This window comes from Salvelinus namaycush, chromosome 38 (genome assembly GCF_016432855.1).
Source record: "Salvelinus namaycush isolate Seneca chromosome 38, SaNama_1.0, whole genome shotgun sequence".
Classification (NCBI taxonomy): Eukaryota; Metazoa; Chordata; class Actinopteri; order Salmoniformes; family Salmonidae; genus Salvelinus; species Salvelinus namaycush.
The window spans coordinates 19,840,888-19,858,816 of record NC_052344.1 but is presented as its reverse complement, the minus strand read 5'-3'; the positions used below and the strand labels follow the sequence as shown (position 1 = coordinate 19,858,816).

The following is a 17,929-nucleotide window of genomic DNA, read 5'->3' as shown; positions in this document are numbered from 1 at the left end:
GCAAATGGATCAGTGGCTTTAGGGTATGTAAACGTTGAGACACTCATCAGTCCTCAACTCTAATCACTATTATAAAACACAATAAAAGTGCTCTTTTTGATCAATGGAGGTGTTGCCACACATGGGTATACTGGAAATACCCCATACTAACCTCCACCAACTTTATCAATCAGGGTTACTGTTGTATCACCCAGAACAGTTTGTCAAAGATCTCTACTTAATCATTCATCTCTTATCAGGGCTTTATCTGTGACCAATATATCAAAACCACGTTAGTCATCCTATAATTCTTATCAATATCTCAGTTACAGGACGTTCAGATTTCCAAATACCGTACTGCTCATATTGCTTCATTTCTTGCTGGCGGAAATACTTTGTGCTAAGAAGTACATTTATTTTACATATAAAATACAACAAAGTAAACATTCCTATAAAATCCCTATGTACACGTATAAAACGCAACATTGTCAAGCTATTTAAAAAAAAAATACTTCTGATTCAATTTTAGAAAATAAATACATGATATGAATGACATTTTCTGATATTTCTTTCAAAATCTTCAAAATTGCCATTGAGTATCTGTTTAACAGTACAAAAGAAATAAAATATATTTTATGTACAATTATTAGCTCAATAAGTGGTATCCTGTATACATATGGTTACTGTATGGTGTCCATTTTAGGACAGTATCATGTGTCCTTACGTCTATTATCACCAGAAAGCACAACGATCACAGGAAATGCATGCCATCCCAGGAAATGAAAGTACTGTACACACCACTACACTCCTAAAAAAATGGTTCCAAAAGGGTTCTTCAGCTGTCCCAATAGGATAACCCTTTTTGGTTCCAGGTAGAACTCTTTTGGGTTCCATGTAGAACCATCTGTGGAAAGGGACAGTCGAAGAACCCTTAAAATACTGACATCTAAGAGTGTAGTTCTGGAACTAGAACTTGGTTTCTGGCTCTGAGACCTGGGGAGAGCAAAGAGATACTACTTTTAGTTTAGATTTTATTTTGTCAGCTCATCTTACTGTACTTTGTACCTAGAGTTTTATGAATTATCTGTACCTCCACATGAGTTGCAACATTACAAGAGTTATTTTTATTAATTATCATTTTGATTGCTGATGACTATTCATTACGAATGTAGAAAAGACAACGACAAATAGATTTGATGGGTCTCAGTTACTTACATGCACAAATTTGTCCCTGCTACGCAAACTTGACACACCATTGCATTGGTTGCCATGGATAGTGGCTGTTGTTATAACCTGTAAGACAACATGATTCACAAGAATGAGACAAGTTCCTGTGTATGAACCGATGTGGGCCAAGATAAGGTTTGGCACCTCTTATCTAGTCTGTAAGGGTGGAAACATCAACAGATACATAGTATTTTTCTATAGGTAAATGTTATACCTTTTCACAGACTTTTGTGTTTTCAGAGTTTACTGGATGTTTCTCCAGGATATGCACCATGGCATCGTGGAGGGTCAGGAAAAACATGGACGACTTCACCTCGTCGTCAAAGAACTTACAGCTGTGCAGTTTCTCCAGGATGTACTCTTTGGACACAAGGGACAGATATCGTTAGATCAATCACCTTACCTCTATTTGTTTCAGAGTGATTGAATTCAGTGTTGAAGAGAAAATGGGAGAAGGAATGGATGGGACAGATGGCTTGTCTTAAACCAGGCTTACCGTCACATGCCACAATGTAGACCTCAACTTCAACCCGAATGAGCTCTTTGAGTGCCTATAGAACACAGCAAAATATCAGTACCCAGCAAGTAGAAATAATCTGGTAAAATATACAATCATCCCCCCATTCCCCAGGATTGTAACGGAAGAGTTTTGTTTTACCGCTTTGAGTCCCTTGAGGGCAGAGATGTCGAGGAAGGAGACGGCTGAGAAGTCCAGGATCAGGCTGTGGACATCTACTCTGGGGACTTGGATGTTGGCAGGAAGCTCAGAGTTCCAGTTCACCTGGACAGGAAGGTCCTTGAAGTCAGTGGGCTGGTCCAGATCCTCCATGTTGCTCTCATCCTCAGACTCCTCAATGGGACCAGAGCTGGTGAGCAGTAGGCCTTTCTGCACCGGGAGAACCACAACATTACCACAACCTCTTATTGTGAAAACCTGACTACATGTAGAAGGTGAACTTTGGAGGTCCACCCACCATTATGGGATGATGATTCATTTGTTTTTCATATACATGCAACCCCAAGACCATTCTGATAAGGCATGTATGGGGACAACTGCCTATAGGTCCTGCAGCATGTGCTTGATGTCTGTTGATTTTGGATTGCTAAAAGTATGTTGTTGCCAGGTGTGAAACTAATGTTTTGGGCTAGATGGATTTATGACATGCTTATGGCCATTTTTATGACACATGGGGCTCTTGTAAAATTTTAACGGGGTAACTTTGTGAGTGGAAGTTATCTTTTTATGGGTTTCTAAGGGCAACAGGTAAGTGCACCACTACTCACAGATGTCATCTGCAGCTCTCCTTTCTTTAGAAGTTTCCTGATCGTCCTCAGGGCTTTGTTTCTCTTTCTCAACACCCTCAAAGGGTTAAAGCCCACCTGAAAACATATCAAAGTCAAGTTGAACCCTAATTGGCAATTGCACACATGAAAGTGGGAGTAACTGTTACACATGGGCTTTATTGTGAATGAGGCATATTGTTTACCACTGCCTTGGCCATCATACAGATCAAGGCTAAACTTTATCTTATCTACATGTGTTTAGTGTTTAGTAAGGTGCAAGTTAAACTGTAGTAACACCGATTTGTATGGGAACTATTGCTATACAACCTGGTATACTATATTACACGGAGGCGGTATTGACCTTCATGTATTGACCTTCATGAGTTTATTTCATAATTCTTTATGACCATTTTCCATTGGAACAAATCCAATAAGATGTCTTAATAAGTAGACCCATGAATCATTACCTTATTGGCCCATGTCATGGAATTGTAAGGCCTATGTGTAAATGTGTTTGGTAGAATTCTTCATTTTACACGTCTAATTGTGTATAATTGCTTACTTACAGCTTCCACCAGCTTGCCTCTGAAAAAATCTATATTGGCAAAGAAGATGGGTGACGGTATCCTGAAGATCTTAACACCCTCTGGCTCATAGATCTGGAAAGAGATATATAAACAATAGAACAAGGACCATGTGTAGACACACCATCTTCACAGTCCTGTAATATTACAAGATAATGGTGAGTGTCTTTAGTCCACATTACAGCTTACTCACACTCATGTAATCCTTGCGGTCTTTGTAGATATCTGTTCCTGTGATATTGGCCAGGACACTGCAACGTGGGCTGGAAAAAAATGTAGGCAGAAATGTCACTATGACATTGTGTTCCAGGGTCGGGGTTAATTCTGAATTGAGTTGTGAATTGGTCTTTAATTCCAAATCAATTATTGAATTTGAACTGAATGTAAATTGGCTACATCCCACAGGAAGCAGAATTTTTATTGAATTTGAATTAAAGGAAGTAGAATTGAATTCCATACATCATTACGCACATGTTTATTTTGACATCATGCATGGTTACTATGTTTAACAATTTCTTGAAACATTTCATTTTTAAAACGCATCCTCCTAAAAAGAGTGTTAAATAATTAACAGTGGTCTGGAAATATTCTAAGATCATTTTGTAGGTTGTCTGTAATAATTCATAATTCACTTACATGTTATTAAATATTTGGAAAAATTCATTTCCCACAATGCATTAAATATGAATACTAACATCTGAGTTATAATCCCATTTTTATTGATGGTATTTGTATTCTTTAGTAAGAGGTGGCAGATGTTTTGGGAAAAATATTTATCAAAGGAATGAGACTCATCTGTTTCATGTCTCAGTTGAATTTATTTTAATTGCTTTGAATTCAATTATACTTCCTTTCATTAAAATTGAATTCCAATTATGCTTCCTGTGGGGTGTGACCAATTTAAATTTGAATCTCAATTCTTGGATTGAATTTAATCAAATTCTGAAATGTCGAATTAACCCCAACCCTGGTGTGTCCACCTCCTAATAACATTGAAAACTGACAAAGAATAAACACAGACACAAGTTCAACTTTTTTGTTAGGAATTTGGAGATTTGTGCCCATACTCACAACTGAGCCCTGAAGACAACGGTGAGCAGCTCGATCCCTAGACCTACAGCCAGCCCCAGATCCAGCCCCAACAGGATGGAAGCCAGGCAGGTCACCACCCACACCACCTGGATAAAGACATGGAGGGGAGTCAAGACAGGGGGATGCAGGATGGAAGGGATTGGAGGAAATATGAGTTCATTATTACAGTTGGTAAAGACATCCCTGCTTGTTTCCATTTTAGGTGCAGTTCAGTGGGAGTGTCTCAGAAGACTCACACAGTCGGGCCGGTCTCTCCTCCACAGGTAAGGGACTTCTCTGATCTGCATCAACATCCCCTTCAGGTTGACTATGACCACCGCCCCCAGCACCGACTGTCAACACAGAGGGAAAAGGTCAGGCAATGACATCTTTGATGATCAGTCACAAGAGTTGCACAAGACTTCCATCTGAATTCCAGTGCTCTTATCAACTTCATACAGTGTGATTCATTACGTAATGTCCTAATCTTAGATGTTAAGTCCCCTATATGGGGGACTTTGAGAGGTTCTGGACTGGTTCTTTGTATGTCTATTTAGGCAGAAATCAAAATGTTTCCCAATATATATTGTAAATACTGAGTGAGTTTTACCTTTGGGAGTGGCTCCAATAAAAACCCAATAGCCAAGGTGACGACCATCACGATGAGCGCTGACAGTAGCCCAGCAATCTGAAATGAAGAAGTAACACTTTATTTGACTCACATTTGGCTATTCACAAAACAACTACAGATAAGCACTGTTTAAACAGTGTTTCCCTTTGATATATTTCATAAATTATCATTATTTATTATCTTGGCACATTGTAACTCTGAGTCAATACTTTCATTCCTCGATATGTACTGTAGGTCATGAGTCACGACAAACTACATCACATTCTCTCTCCCATTTGTACAATTCTATCTGGTTTGGATTATGATAAGTTATCAGTCATTATTACACCAAAGATAGAGAGACCCAAATAGGTCAATATTTCATAACGTTTACAGCTACATCTCTTGGATAAAGAACTTGTACAGGAAGGAACTCTAAGTATGGTTGTGTGTCTGTATTCTCAGACAGCCTCTTGGTTTAGTAGTTTACCTGGGTTTTACCACCTGTACTCTCCTGTACCGCACTCCTGGAGAGAGCTGTGCTTGCTGCAAACGACTTAAAGGCTGCTCCAATGATGTTACTGGCCCCAAAAGCTATCAGCTCCTAGAGAGCAAAACAAGGACAAATACATGTTTTGGAACTGTTGATATTAGTTCAAGTCTTATGTTGATAGTTTGTATTAGGCTGACAACCCTCATTCACAAGCAACAATAAACACATTTTTCTGTACCACCTCGGCTTCCAACCCCTCCTCCTAATGTTCTGGTTTTGGGACTCACCTGATTTGCGTCTATGATGTAATCGTGTTTGACTGAGTAGACCTTGGCGACAGAGAAGGCTACAGCAAAGCCCACTATGGCCATAGGGAACGCCTCAACAGCAGTCTGCCCGAAGATCTGCATGTTCGGGGCCATAGGTGACTCATACCTAACAGATTGAGAGGGAGAGATATTGTTAGATTCTTTCCCATCTATTCTCAGCCATTTTAACATGCAGCAAACATATTTTTATATGTGCTTACCCCACTGGAATACGGCCGACAACATCAACTTTATAATTCACCCGGAAGTTGAATGCATAGGAAACGCCACAAGCGATGACAGTCTGCGAAAGTCATTAACAAAATCAATTGATCAGTTATTAGCAGGACTAATGCAATCTGGTGATAAAACAGTATATTTCAAGAGAATCTGGTTACCTTGACAACTTTTCCACAAAGCTGTGACACACTGCAGGCTTTTTGTACATCAAAAAAAGTTTATGTATTTTCCTACAATTCACCTGATTGTCCTCATCTGCCGTACTGTGAGTCAGTGTGAGAATAAAATATCAATACTGTACGTTTCACAAAAGCTGGCTCCTTGCTACAATGGCATTGTACTTTGGATCAATACACTCTTAGAAAAAAGGGTTTCAAAAGGGTTCTTTGGCTGTCCCCATAGGAGAACCCTTTTTGGTTCCGGGTAGAACTCTTTTTGGTTCCAGGTAGAACTCTTTTGGGTTCCATGTAGAACCATCTATGTAAAAGGTTATACATGGAAATCAAAAGGGTTCTACCTGTAACCAAAAAGGGTTCTTCAAAGGGTTATCCTATAGGGACAGCCGAAGAACCCTTTTAGGTTCTAGATAGCAAATTTCTTTCTAAGAGTGTACCAAGATAGGAACAAGGGAGTGACTGTTCAGGATAAGAATAGCAATGCTTCCCGATGCTTATCTGTGATAATATGACCTGTACTTTGTGCAAGTACATACTCATATTCAAATTTATATTAAATAGTGAGACACATCTACATAAACAGTGCCCTGTATGACGATGCCTTTTTCTTATCTCTTAGAAGAAAAGGTGTTATCTAGAACCTAAAATGGTTCTTCGGCTGTCCCCGTAGGATAACCCTTTGTAGAACCCTTTTAGGTTCCAGGTAGAACCCTTTTCTTTTCAGATAAAACCCATTGGGTTCTTTTTTCTAAGAGTTTAAATTCAGTGGTGCCCCGTATGAGGCTGGTTCTCGCCACAATGTTTCCCAATTCTTATCTGTGTATTATCTGTGTACATATAGAGCTGAAGCCCAAGTTGTGATGACATAGTGCACACAGTGCACACAGTGCACACAGTGCCACTCACCATTATAACCTCTATGGGGATGGGAACAGGCAGCTTGGCTTTGTATCTATCGTTGATCTCCTTCACTATGAACACCACCACCATGATCAGTATGGACGTCACCAGGTCACACACGTTGGTCTTCTCGATCTGGACAAAGATCTTCTCCAGGGTCTGAGGGAGACGTCAGTTAATATTGATGACAGTAATGAAGAACCAGTTACAGGGTGTGAGAGTTCAGTCAGAGGTCTCTACACCAAGCCATGACTCATGAAATCTAGCTTTTTCTGAAATTTTGGGGGCACTTGAGGAAGACCTGTGCTTAACTGTGTAAGATAAGATACAATGAGACACTTGTTAAGCTTATCAACACAGTGTTATTCCTCAGAGCTATAGAAACAGATCAGATATGAGGGATAAGATATGAGGGAGTTAATGAATATATCTCTGTCATAGCTAAGTCATTGCATATTTGGATATCAGTAGAAAAAAATCATACTGTTGCATTGAAAGACATTTGACCTCATCCTGTCTCTCTTCCTGGACTCACATAAACGATGGCCAGCGGTCCACTGAGTCCCGGCACCACCAGGCCCAACACGAACTTCAGCTGGGACACCAGGATGTGGACGGCAGCCGCGGTGGTGAACCCAGACACCAGCGTGTCTGACAGGTACATGACGATGAAGCCTACCTGCAGCAGACCCATGGCCAGCTGGGAGAGAAGCAGAGGACTCATGTTAGAATATGGGAGAACCCGTCCATAGATAGAGAGAGGGAGTCATTGTTCATTTTAGATTCAGATTACAGAGAGATATGAGTAATGTACAGTACATGAGTGATAATGCTGAGGTAATGATGGTGTTTTACCTGCATTATCCCCATGAGGAAGGTGACAGAGGCGGCCACCATTACTCTCTGCTCGTCGCTGGTCAGCCCCTCAAACCCAGTGATGTTGACTGGGGGGCCTTCGTCAGGCACAAGCCTCGTCACCACTGCACCCACCATGAGGCTCAGAACAGGGAACGCCCCTGGAGTGAGTGGGGTGAGGAGAAAGAGAGAAGGAGCAAAGATGAGGATGCAGGGGATGGAACGTGGAGAGGTGGGCAGAGAGAGGGTGGTAAGTACAGTAAAAAGGTGTGATGGCTTGTGATGGTCAGAGCAAAACACTGTACATGCATACACACACACACATGCCCAGTACTTACCTACTGAGATATGTCTGGAAGTGCCAAGGAAGAAGTAGATGATCACTGGGAAGAAGGCAGTGAAGAGTCCATACCATGGAGGGAGGGAGGCCAGCAGGGAGTATGCCAGACCTGTCAATCAAACAAAAACAATGAACAACAGTTTACAGTGCATGTTAAATAACTCCACCATAAGTCACTGGAGACTATGACAGCATTCAAGAGTCATCACGATCCAGATGTTTTAAGTATCTATTGACTTTTCTGTGTGTCAATGCTAGTACTGTGACAATAATGCCTGCTAATAAAGATACGTTACCATCTCTTCTTTCATTAAACAACTATTAATAGGTGTCTAAGACCAGATATTGTATTTTAGGTGATACCACTATCGGACCTGATTACCATTCCGTAAAACCATAGTTCATCAATATTGTTACTTTATTTTCTTTCAGTGATCAAAGTGTATGTTTTTGTGACGTTAATGAGGTCTACAGTTCTTTATCAAATTATTTCTCAAAAAGTGCTATAGGAACTGCTTCGATAGATCTGAAGATGCACACTGGTTGATTGAGGTGGGTTAGAGTGTGGGTATTAGCTTCACCTTGTAGAACAGCTACCAGTCCAGTGCTGACCCCAGATACAATATCACTCAGAAACCATTCCTTCAGCTGGTAGATTCTCATCCAACCAATGAAAGGCAGCAGAGAGAGCACTGCGTTCTTAGCACGCTTGAGGTCACAACTACAGTTAACACACACACCATTTTTTAGTTAGTCTCCACAGACATTATTTTCTAATAGTTTATAACATCTTTATGCACAATGTTTAGACATACAGTATATAGGATGAGAGGGCTGATCTTTAAACTAGATGTATGCTTTTGAAGGACACGTTACCATATCTTTAAGCAAGCTAAAGACAATTAGGGCATCTCAGGTAAAATGTCATGTGGGCCCACTCATCCACACCAAAGAAAGACTAAACTACTAAAGTGAATTGAGTGGTAATAACTAGATGAAGGGCTAGATTCAATCCGTTCTGTCTTAACCCGAAATAACCGACAACTGCTTAGCAGTTTCATTGTTTTTATTTCAGCAATGTCTGAGATGTAACTGCATTAGAGCTGTCAAATCAGCAAACGACTTCCGGGAGTTTACCTATCGCGGACATTGCCATTGGATGCGCTGAGTCGCATTAATTATAATCCCAAGCAGCCTTGTTACTGGAATGTGTGTTGTAATAATCTACACCTCCATTAGGCTGATAGAAATCCTTTTGATTTAGTTTAATGATATTATTTCTATTAGCCTATACTTTATAGTTCTAAACTAAACGCGAGTGGGACGGGTGTGGCTTCGTGACAATGACCACAGGAGCAGTCCTTCACCAATTTGATAGCTCTTAATGCAGTCACAAGTCTGACACCGCCAAAACACCAGCTATGCGGAGTGTCTGCTATCACCGGTTAACGCTTGATCTGATTGAATTTACACAGAAGTGTTGCATCCATGCACTGCAGCTTATCATAAGGCTACCTTCAGTGTTACACAAAACAACAAAAGCAAAACAACAGAAGAAACTTGATGGATTCTTACGTGAAATACTGCTTGACATGGTGCCGCACGGTCTTATGGTGCCTGTGGATCTTCTCATGTTCGTCTGCGAAGGCGTCCTCTGAGTAGAGTGGCCTGGTGACCACATACTGCTTCATCTTTACCCTCTTCTTCTCGTTGAGTGGTGCGGCACCTGTTCCTCACCGGGTCTCTGAGACCCATCAATCACATTTTAGTACAGGTTCCTGTCATATCTTTCCCTCCTGCCTTTGAAAGTACCTTGACACAGACAATTACTGTGGAGCTGCTGCACAACAAAGGTGCAACTACAGTCACACACTAACTAACTACATCAGCCTGTGTCATTAGTGTCACAGCTCTGTGCTGTCCAGTGGACCAGCTGCGACTGGCATGGCTGGGCAGGGCCTGTACTGCCTGTCAGCTTTGACCAGGTTAGAGTGGTCTGGGTTAAATAAGGGTTGTGATACCATTATAATACACGGGAGAACTAGGAAAGGTTGTCCTATATTACAAAGAGTTTTAACTAAAGGTAATACGAACAAAAAAAATACTCTTAAGAAAGTGTTAGGTCACCAACTGCCACATCCAGATATCAGATGGAAAGATAGAAAGTAGCCTACTGTAAGTATCTTAATCGATCTATATTTAATAGTAATAAATGATAAGCAAGGTACTAGAATAATACATAACACTAACTCTTACCTTACTAGTTTATCTGTGTACGCAGCTTCAGTGTATCCAAACTTTGCCTGTCTTTCTGTCTCTTTCTCTCCGCACAGAGGAACACCCCGAGATTATCTGGGACCCTTGGGAATGTTGCCATCCATAAATCCTCTCTACCGGGTTGCTTATCGTTCTTAACTGTAATTATTAACAGCAATTATGATGCAGTCGTCACACGCCAGCCCTGCCTTATCCTTGACCATTGTTCTTATTGATAAATGCCCTGGCACAGTGCCTCAACTTTCAATGATGACTGAGTGTGTCTGAGATCCCCACTTATGGGCAGGGTGGGGAGGACTGGACAGTGGTCGTGGCTGTACACTGGAGATCAGTGGACGTTTCGTGGTAGAGGTTCAGGTCAGGGTTGAGGTTAAACATGGATGAATATGATGAGGGGTAGCAGTACTACTATACAATAATATCCCGCTCTCAACTTTCAAACTGGCTAATGTTGTGAGATTCATTGTAGCGACACAGAAGGGATATTACTGTTCATCTAGGGTTGGGGTGTCAGTGCAGGAGATGTCTTGTTGTACTTAACAGTAGGTCTTACATGAAGCCTATCTAAAGCACACATCTGAAGAAATTCAAGAATAACAATGTAAAAATATAATAGTAATTGTTTTGTCCGGACTGTTATGGCCCAATTTCATCATATCTACAGTACATGCTGACCCCTTGTGTCAAACAAAGGCCTACAGCATACCTATTTGCAGCCTATATATATACACCATACATCAGGGGTCCTTAATTACATTCAGACACAGGACTATTTATTCTTGAGTGAATGGTCGGGGGGCTGGAACATAGTCATAAATAATTTGTACACTGCAAATTTACCCAAAGAAGCCCAAACAGATTTAGTATTTGACAAAAACAGAATCATTTCAAACCTTGATTACATTGGGATACGATCACATATGCCTCTCTATTTATGCATGGGAATACTTGGGAACAGATTTCCTAACCACAGGCGGAATGAAATATGAAAACATATTATATTGACCCAGATCTTGTTGCGTGACCAGTTGATAAGCTACAGGTATCTCTGCTTTATGTTATCATCACAGTTTTATCACAGCAAAATAGTACATGTTTTTGTTGGCTTTCAATGCTGCGTTCCAGTCAAGTGAAAATAGCATGTCTGTGGGAATGACCTCATAGGTGTGTGTGTGTGTGTGTGTGTCTGTGTGTGTGTACAGTATGTGCATGTGTGTGTAGGGCAAGGTTACTTAATTCTCTGTTTTTACTGTATATTTATGACTTACAGTACCCGAAGAAACATATTTGGGGTGTATGTTTCACAGGTTGATGTTTATTGTCATGAATATTGCCCTGAAGTCAGAACTGAGCGATTTCCTCTAGATGGGCAAGCTGCAAAGTCAAAATTGTCTATATTGTAAAAATCCATGAAAACAAAAATTCTTTTTTTGATCTTAATTTAAGGTTATGGTTAGGCATTACTGTTAGCAGTGTGGTTAAGGTTAGGGTTAAGGTTAGGTTTCAAATCTGATTGTATGACTTTGCGACTGTGCCAGCTAGTGACCACTAGTGCCTCCAGAACAAAAAACGCTAACCTGCGTCTGTTTTGACCTGCTCATGTTTTTGTTTATATTTAATCAAGATAGAGTCTCCTAAATCAAAAGAAGCACATCCTCATATTAACATGATTAATTGTTGCTGCCTCGTCATGCTATTATGTTCTGTTTGTTATAGATCGGGCCTTTGTTCTTCAAGGCTTTGACATGTGTGTTGTCAGATTTCTAATGGCTGATGACGGCTGGATCGCTCCGTTAACGACTCCAAGGACAAACAGTTTCCACTGACTCCCTATTACTGCCCTTTCCACTCATAAAGGCAGATTAAAGAAAAGAACGGTCTCTCACAGAGCAAGGTGAGCTGAGTGACTTGGTTGTGACCTATTTTGACAGTGATGTGATTGAGGTATGTGATTTAGGTATGTGAAGAATTACTAATATAACTGTTTAATAACTATTTGTGATGGTCTGTCTACATTTTAGGTTTTTGTGTGTAGGTTATTGCAACTATGTAAGTAATTTAAAAGTACAAATATTGTTGATTCGTCATATGTGAATACAATTGGCTTGTACAACAGTACAATAAAGTACATTAAATAAAGTACAATAAATAAACATGTCTCATATATGAATGAACATACTTTTCCATGTATCATTTAGTGAGTATTCAAATAGTCTGTAAATCATTAAATCAATTAATCACTCCTGATATGAGCTTGGCATGGCCTACACAACATAATAATAACTATAGAACAACCAATAAACAGTGTGTAGCGCTTGTCGTCTGGAGGAGAAGAAGAGGACCAAGGTGCAGCGTGGTAAGTGTTCATATCATTTAATAAAATATGCAACACTAAACTAAACAAAACAAAACAACAAACACACAGTCCTGAAAGGTGACACAAACACTAAACCGGAAACAACCACCCACAAACACAGGTGGGAACAGGCTACCTAAATATGATTCTCAATCAGAGACAATGATAGACAGCTGCCTCTGATTGAGAACCATATCAGGCCAAACACACAGAAATACAACACAAGGACAACATAGAACACCAGACATAGAATGCCCACCCAAACTCACGTCCTGACCAACCAAAACATAGACATAAAAAGGATCTCTAAGGTCAGGACGTGACACAGTGCGATAGTATTCAGCAGAGAAAACTGAGAACCTTTAACATTGTGATGATAAACACTTGGGCTTGGGAGAGAAACTTAGCAAAACAACGATGTATGTCAGGTTGTCCCCAGGAACAGGTTCCATATGGGAGAATCCTAGCAACTATAGCACCTACTAGAATGTGCTGAAGATTAAGGGTGTTTCTACAACGTAGACTTTAAACCCAAGTAATAAATATCTACAGTCACAACCACCGGTGGAGATTAGAACACAATAAGCCCATCTTCAAGACAGAATTATTTAACAATCTCACACCCAAGACATGGTTTATAAAGTTAACAGTTGCTGTTAAATATGAATTACTGATAATATAATCATAATTTTCATCGTGATGCCATGAAAGCAGATCAGGTGATAGATGCTCTAAGCCCCATTGATACCTGGCACTGACATGAGTCCTTTGTTCTGATCTTGTCAACATTCTGATTGTGCCCATATTTCCAGAAATGTGTCTACACATGTCATTAAAATATGTCTGTTACCTGTCCCCTGTGTCTGCATTGTGACCAAATGTTCTGGTTCCTTCCTTTATCTAAATGATTTTACAGCTATTCTTTCAAAATGCTAATCATTTATTTATTGTTGGACACATATTGATGTAATCAGTCAACGGTGCCACCTGTCAATGATTTCATAGGGCGGGAAAAATTATGATTACATTGTTTCTGTCCAGATCTGTCTACACTTGTAAGATACCCAGACACAATGTGTGTCTGACTACCAGAGGTGGACAGGATGATATGATCACAATCAGATCACAATGTGTCTTTTGATTTTCTACACCTGTCTAAAAAATGTGGGCACAAACAGAACGTAGACAAGATCAGGACAAAGCTAGAACCAGGTATAAATGCGGCTATCTGTCACGCCCTGACCTTAGTTATCTTTGTTTTCTTTATTATTTTGGTTAGGTCAGGGTGTGACGAGGGTGGCATGTGTGTTTTTTGTCTTGTCTAGGGGTTTTATATATCTATGGAGTTTTGGTATTGTATAGGGTTTATGTATGTCTAGGTGTGTGTAGTTAGTCTAGGCATATGTAGGTCTATGGTGGCCTAGATTGGTTCCCAATCAGAGGCAGCTGTTGATCGTTGTCTCTGATTGGGGATCCTATTTAGGTTGCCATTTCCAGTTTAGTTCGTGGGTTATTGTCTTTGTGAAGTTGCATGTATGCACTCTTTATTTATAGCAGTCACGGTTTGTTAGTTTGTTTAGTGTTCTTCGTGTTTGTGTTTATTCGTCGTTCATTAAAAGTATGTATTCACATCACGCTGCGCTTTGGTCTCCTCACTACAACGATCGTGACACTATCGTTTCACAATCATTAAGAATGGAGCAACCTGTACATACTGAAACAGTGACCTGCTTATAGATAGAACACCTTGATCTAAATAGATGCAACAGTCAAATAGTGAGGTAGTTGCTCACTGAAATAGACCGAATCTGATAAAAAGGTGTGTGTGAGTCTTACAGTAGTGACTACGTTAGTGACTGAACGGAAAGCAATACGTATTTTTAAAGCTGGCTTTACACTACTCAACCCACTGTACAAGTTCTTGCCTCTCCCATCTAGTAAGACTGTACTCCCCCAAGTGATAAAATGAAATATAACTCTTAAAAACAAGTGTTGAATATACCTTATTTGAGAAACATGTTCAGACTCACTAAGCCACTGTAGTCCAATGTGGTGAAGATTGAATGTTGTTTGTGTGTGTGTGTAAAGAGAATGTGTACCTACGGTGATAAATGCCTTTACACAGTGCTTCAGTAGGCGCCAGATTTGAAAGCAAAGTAAACATCGTCCCACAATTAGTAACACAGCACTATCAAGCTTACTTCACAGTAACCCACACAGGAACATCAGGGGAAAACTAGGGGCGTAATCTGCACAAACAATTCATACCTCGCACATGGCCAGAGGCAGATAAGGATATTTTGATTGACTGGGAAAGGAAATATGACATTAAATGTAATATGCCACAAAGCTTTAAATGCTTGCAGTCCATATTTAGACATGATTAAAAGAAAAACAACTTTACAGTTCTGCTCTTGGTATTGCTAGTACACATTTTTTACAACAGTCTAGTCTGCCTTTTATTGCAGAGTTGATGGCTGAGAACGCAACGTTGCATCATTCATCTTAATGGCCTTAATAAAAAACAAACAACCAAACCCTTTAAACCAAAGAGGAAGAAGCGAAGCAAAAGGTTTTACTCCGCCAAAAATCTGTCCCTGAAAATAAACCAATGAAGTGAGGAATTTGTGTATCGAATTTGGTCAACAAAAAAAATATATATATGTATATATATATATATATTTTTTTAAAAAATTTTATCCCATTTTCTCCCCAATTTTCGTGGTATCCAATCGCTAGTAATTACTATCTTGTCTCATCGCTACAACTCCCGTACGGGCTCGGGAGAGACGAAGGTCGAAAGCCATGCGTCCTCCGAAGCACAACCCAACCAAGCCGCACTGCTTCTTAACACAGCGCGCCTCCAACCCGGAAGCCAGCCGCACCAATGTGTCGGAGGAAACACCGTGTACCTGGCCCCCTTGGTTAGCGCACACTGCGCCCGGCCCGCCACAGGAGTCGCTGGAGCGCGATGAGACAAGGATATCCCTACCGGCCAAACCCTCCCTAACCCGGACGACGCTATGCCAATTGTGCGTCGCCCCACGGACCTCCCGGTCGCGGCCGGCTGCGACAGAGCCTGGGCGCGAACCCAGAGACTCTGGTGGCGCAGTTAGCACTGCGATGCAGTGCCCTAGACCACTGCGCCACCCGGGAGGCCCGACAAAAAATATAATTGATAATTTGCTACGTGACGCTTATTTGATTGAATAGAAGTTTCATAATGGTTAGAATGCAAGCTACGCAAAAACAACTTTATATCGGAGTTGTGCCTGTTGTCAGAGATAGATAGACTCATCATGGATATTAGTATGGACATTGCCATTGAGGGCTTTCACCATTTTACAGTAATCAACTGGGTGGGGATTCCTACGAGTTGGGTTGCCTGGCTACCCAAACTCCTTGCTCCAGCCAAACGCTTACTCCACGCCCATGGATGTTATTTTCTTCTCTGAAAAAAATGGACTACTTTAAAATGGAGATAGCTTCAATGGCGCTGCCCATGCTGGTACAGACGCTATGATTGCACAGATACAAAGATGACTTTTCTATCTATCTCTATGGCCTGTTGTTCACACACTTATCTACTCTCTCATTGGCTAGAATGGTCTCACCTGATCTCGCCGCCTTCTGCCTGCCTTCCATCTTTGAGGACAAGTATTTCCATTGTTAGAGCAGTCACTTGAATATCTTGTCAATATACACTGCTCAAAAAAATAAAGGGAACACTTAAACAACACAATGTAACTCCAAGTCAATCACACTTCTGTGAAATCAAACTGTCCACTTAGGAAGCAACACTGATTGACAATAAATTTCACATGCTGTTGTGCAAATGGAATAGACAAAAGGTGGAAATTATAGGCAATTAGCAAGACACCCCCAATAACGGAATGGTTCTGCAGGTGGTGACCACAGACCACTTCTCAGTTCCTATGCTTCCTGGCTGATGTTTTGGTCACTTTTGAATGCTGGCGGTGCTCTCACTCTAGTGGTAGCATGAGACGGAGTCTACAACCCACACAAGTGGCTCAGGTAGTGCAGTTCATCCAGGATGGCACATCAATGCGAGCTGTGGCAAAAAGGTTTGCTGTGTCTGTCAGCGTAGTGTCCAGAGCATGGAGGTGCTACCAGGAGACAGGCCAGTACATCAGGAGACGTGGAGGAGGCCGTAGGAGGGAAACAACCCAGCAGCAGGACCGCTACCTCCGCCTTTGTGCAAGGAGGTGCACTGCCAGCGCCCTGCAAAATGACCTCCAGCAGGCCACAAATGTGCATGTGTCTGCTCAAACGGTCAGAAACAGACTCCATGAGGGTGGTATGAGGGCCCGACGTCCACAGGTGGGGGTTGTGCTTACAGCCCAACACCGTGCAGGACGTTTGGGATTTGCCAGAGAACACCAAGATTGGCAAATTCGCCACTGGCGCCCTGTGCTCTTCACAGATGAAAGCAGGTTCACACTGAGCACATGAGCACATGTGACAGACGTGACAGAGTCTGGAGACGCCGTGGAGAACGTTCTGCTTCCTGCAACATCCTCCAGCATGACCGGTTTGGCGATGGGTCAGTCATGGTGTGGGGTGGCATTTCTTTGTGGGGCCGCACAGCCCTCCATGTGCTCGCCAGAGGTAGCCTGACTGCCAATAGGTACCGAGATGAGATCCTCAGACCCCTTGTGAGACCATATGCTGACACATGCACATTTGTGGCCTGCTGGAGGTCATTTTGCAGGGCTCTGGCAGTGCACCTCCTTGCACAAAGGCGGAGGTAGCGGTCCTGCTGCTGGGTTGTTGCCCTCCTACGGCCTCCTCCACGTCTCCTGATGTACTGGCCTGTCTCTTAGTAGCGCCTCCATGCTCTGGACACTACGCTGACAGACACAGCAAACCTTTTTGCCACAGATCGCATTGATGTGCCATCCTGGATGAACTGCACTACCTGAGCCACTTGTGTGGGTTGTAGACTCCGTCTCATGCTACCACTAGAGTGAGAGCACCGCCAGCATTCAAAAGTGACCAAAACATCAGCCAGGAAGCATAGGAACTGAGAAGTGGTCTGTGGTCACCACCTGCAGAATCACTCCTTTTTTGGGGGTGTCTTGCTAATTGCCTATAATTTCCACCTTTTGTCTATTCCATTTGCACAACAGCATGTGAAATTTATTGTCAATCAGTGTTGCTTCCTAAGTGGACAGTTTGATTTCACAGAAGTGTGATTGACTTGGAGTT

At 41.5% G+C, this 17,929-nt stretch overlaps 1 protein-coding gene across 1 annotated transcript; it reads right to left on the bottom strand.

Annotated features, from left to right (window-relative positions):
- Positions 1 to 525: 525 nt before the first annotated feature.
- LOC120032187 (chloride anion exchanger-like) lies at positions 526 to 10,412 on the bottom strand. Its single transcript, XM_038978168.1, has 21 exons — positions 10,324 to 10,412; positions 9,643 to 9,811; positions 8,649 to 8,788; positions 8,066 to 8,176; positions 7,728 to 7,888; positions 7,408 to 7,572; positions 6,879 to 7,031; positions 5,778 to 5,860; positions 5,536 to 5,683; positions 5,246 to 5,359; positions 4,756 to 4,833; positions 4,403 to 4,498; positions 4,146 to 4,252; positions 3,268 to 3,337; positions 3,057 to 3,149; positions 2,491 to 2,586; positions 1,865 to 2,092; positions 1,703 to 1,757; positions 1,421 to 1,566; positions 1,195 to 1,272; positions 526 to 972 (listed from the first exon to the last, which is right to left on the bottom strand). Exons 2-21 carry the CDS (start codon positions 9,756 to 9,758, stop codon positions 946 to 948), a joined length of 2,265 nt encoding a protein of 754 aa, XP_038834096.1. The 5' UTR covers positions 9,759 to 9,811; positions 10,324 to 10,412; the 3' UTR covers positions 526 to 945.
- Between the last annotated feature and the right edge of the window lie 7,517 nt (positions 10,413 to 17,929).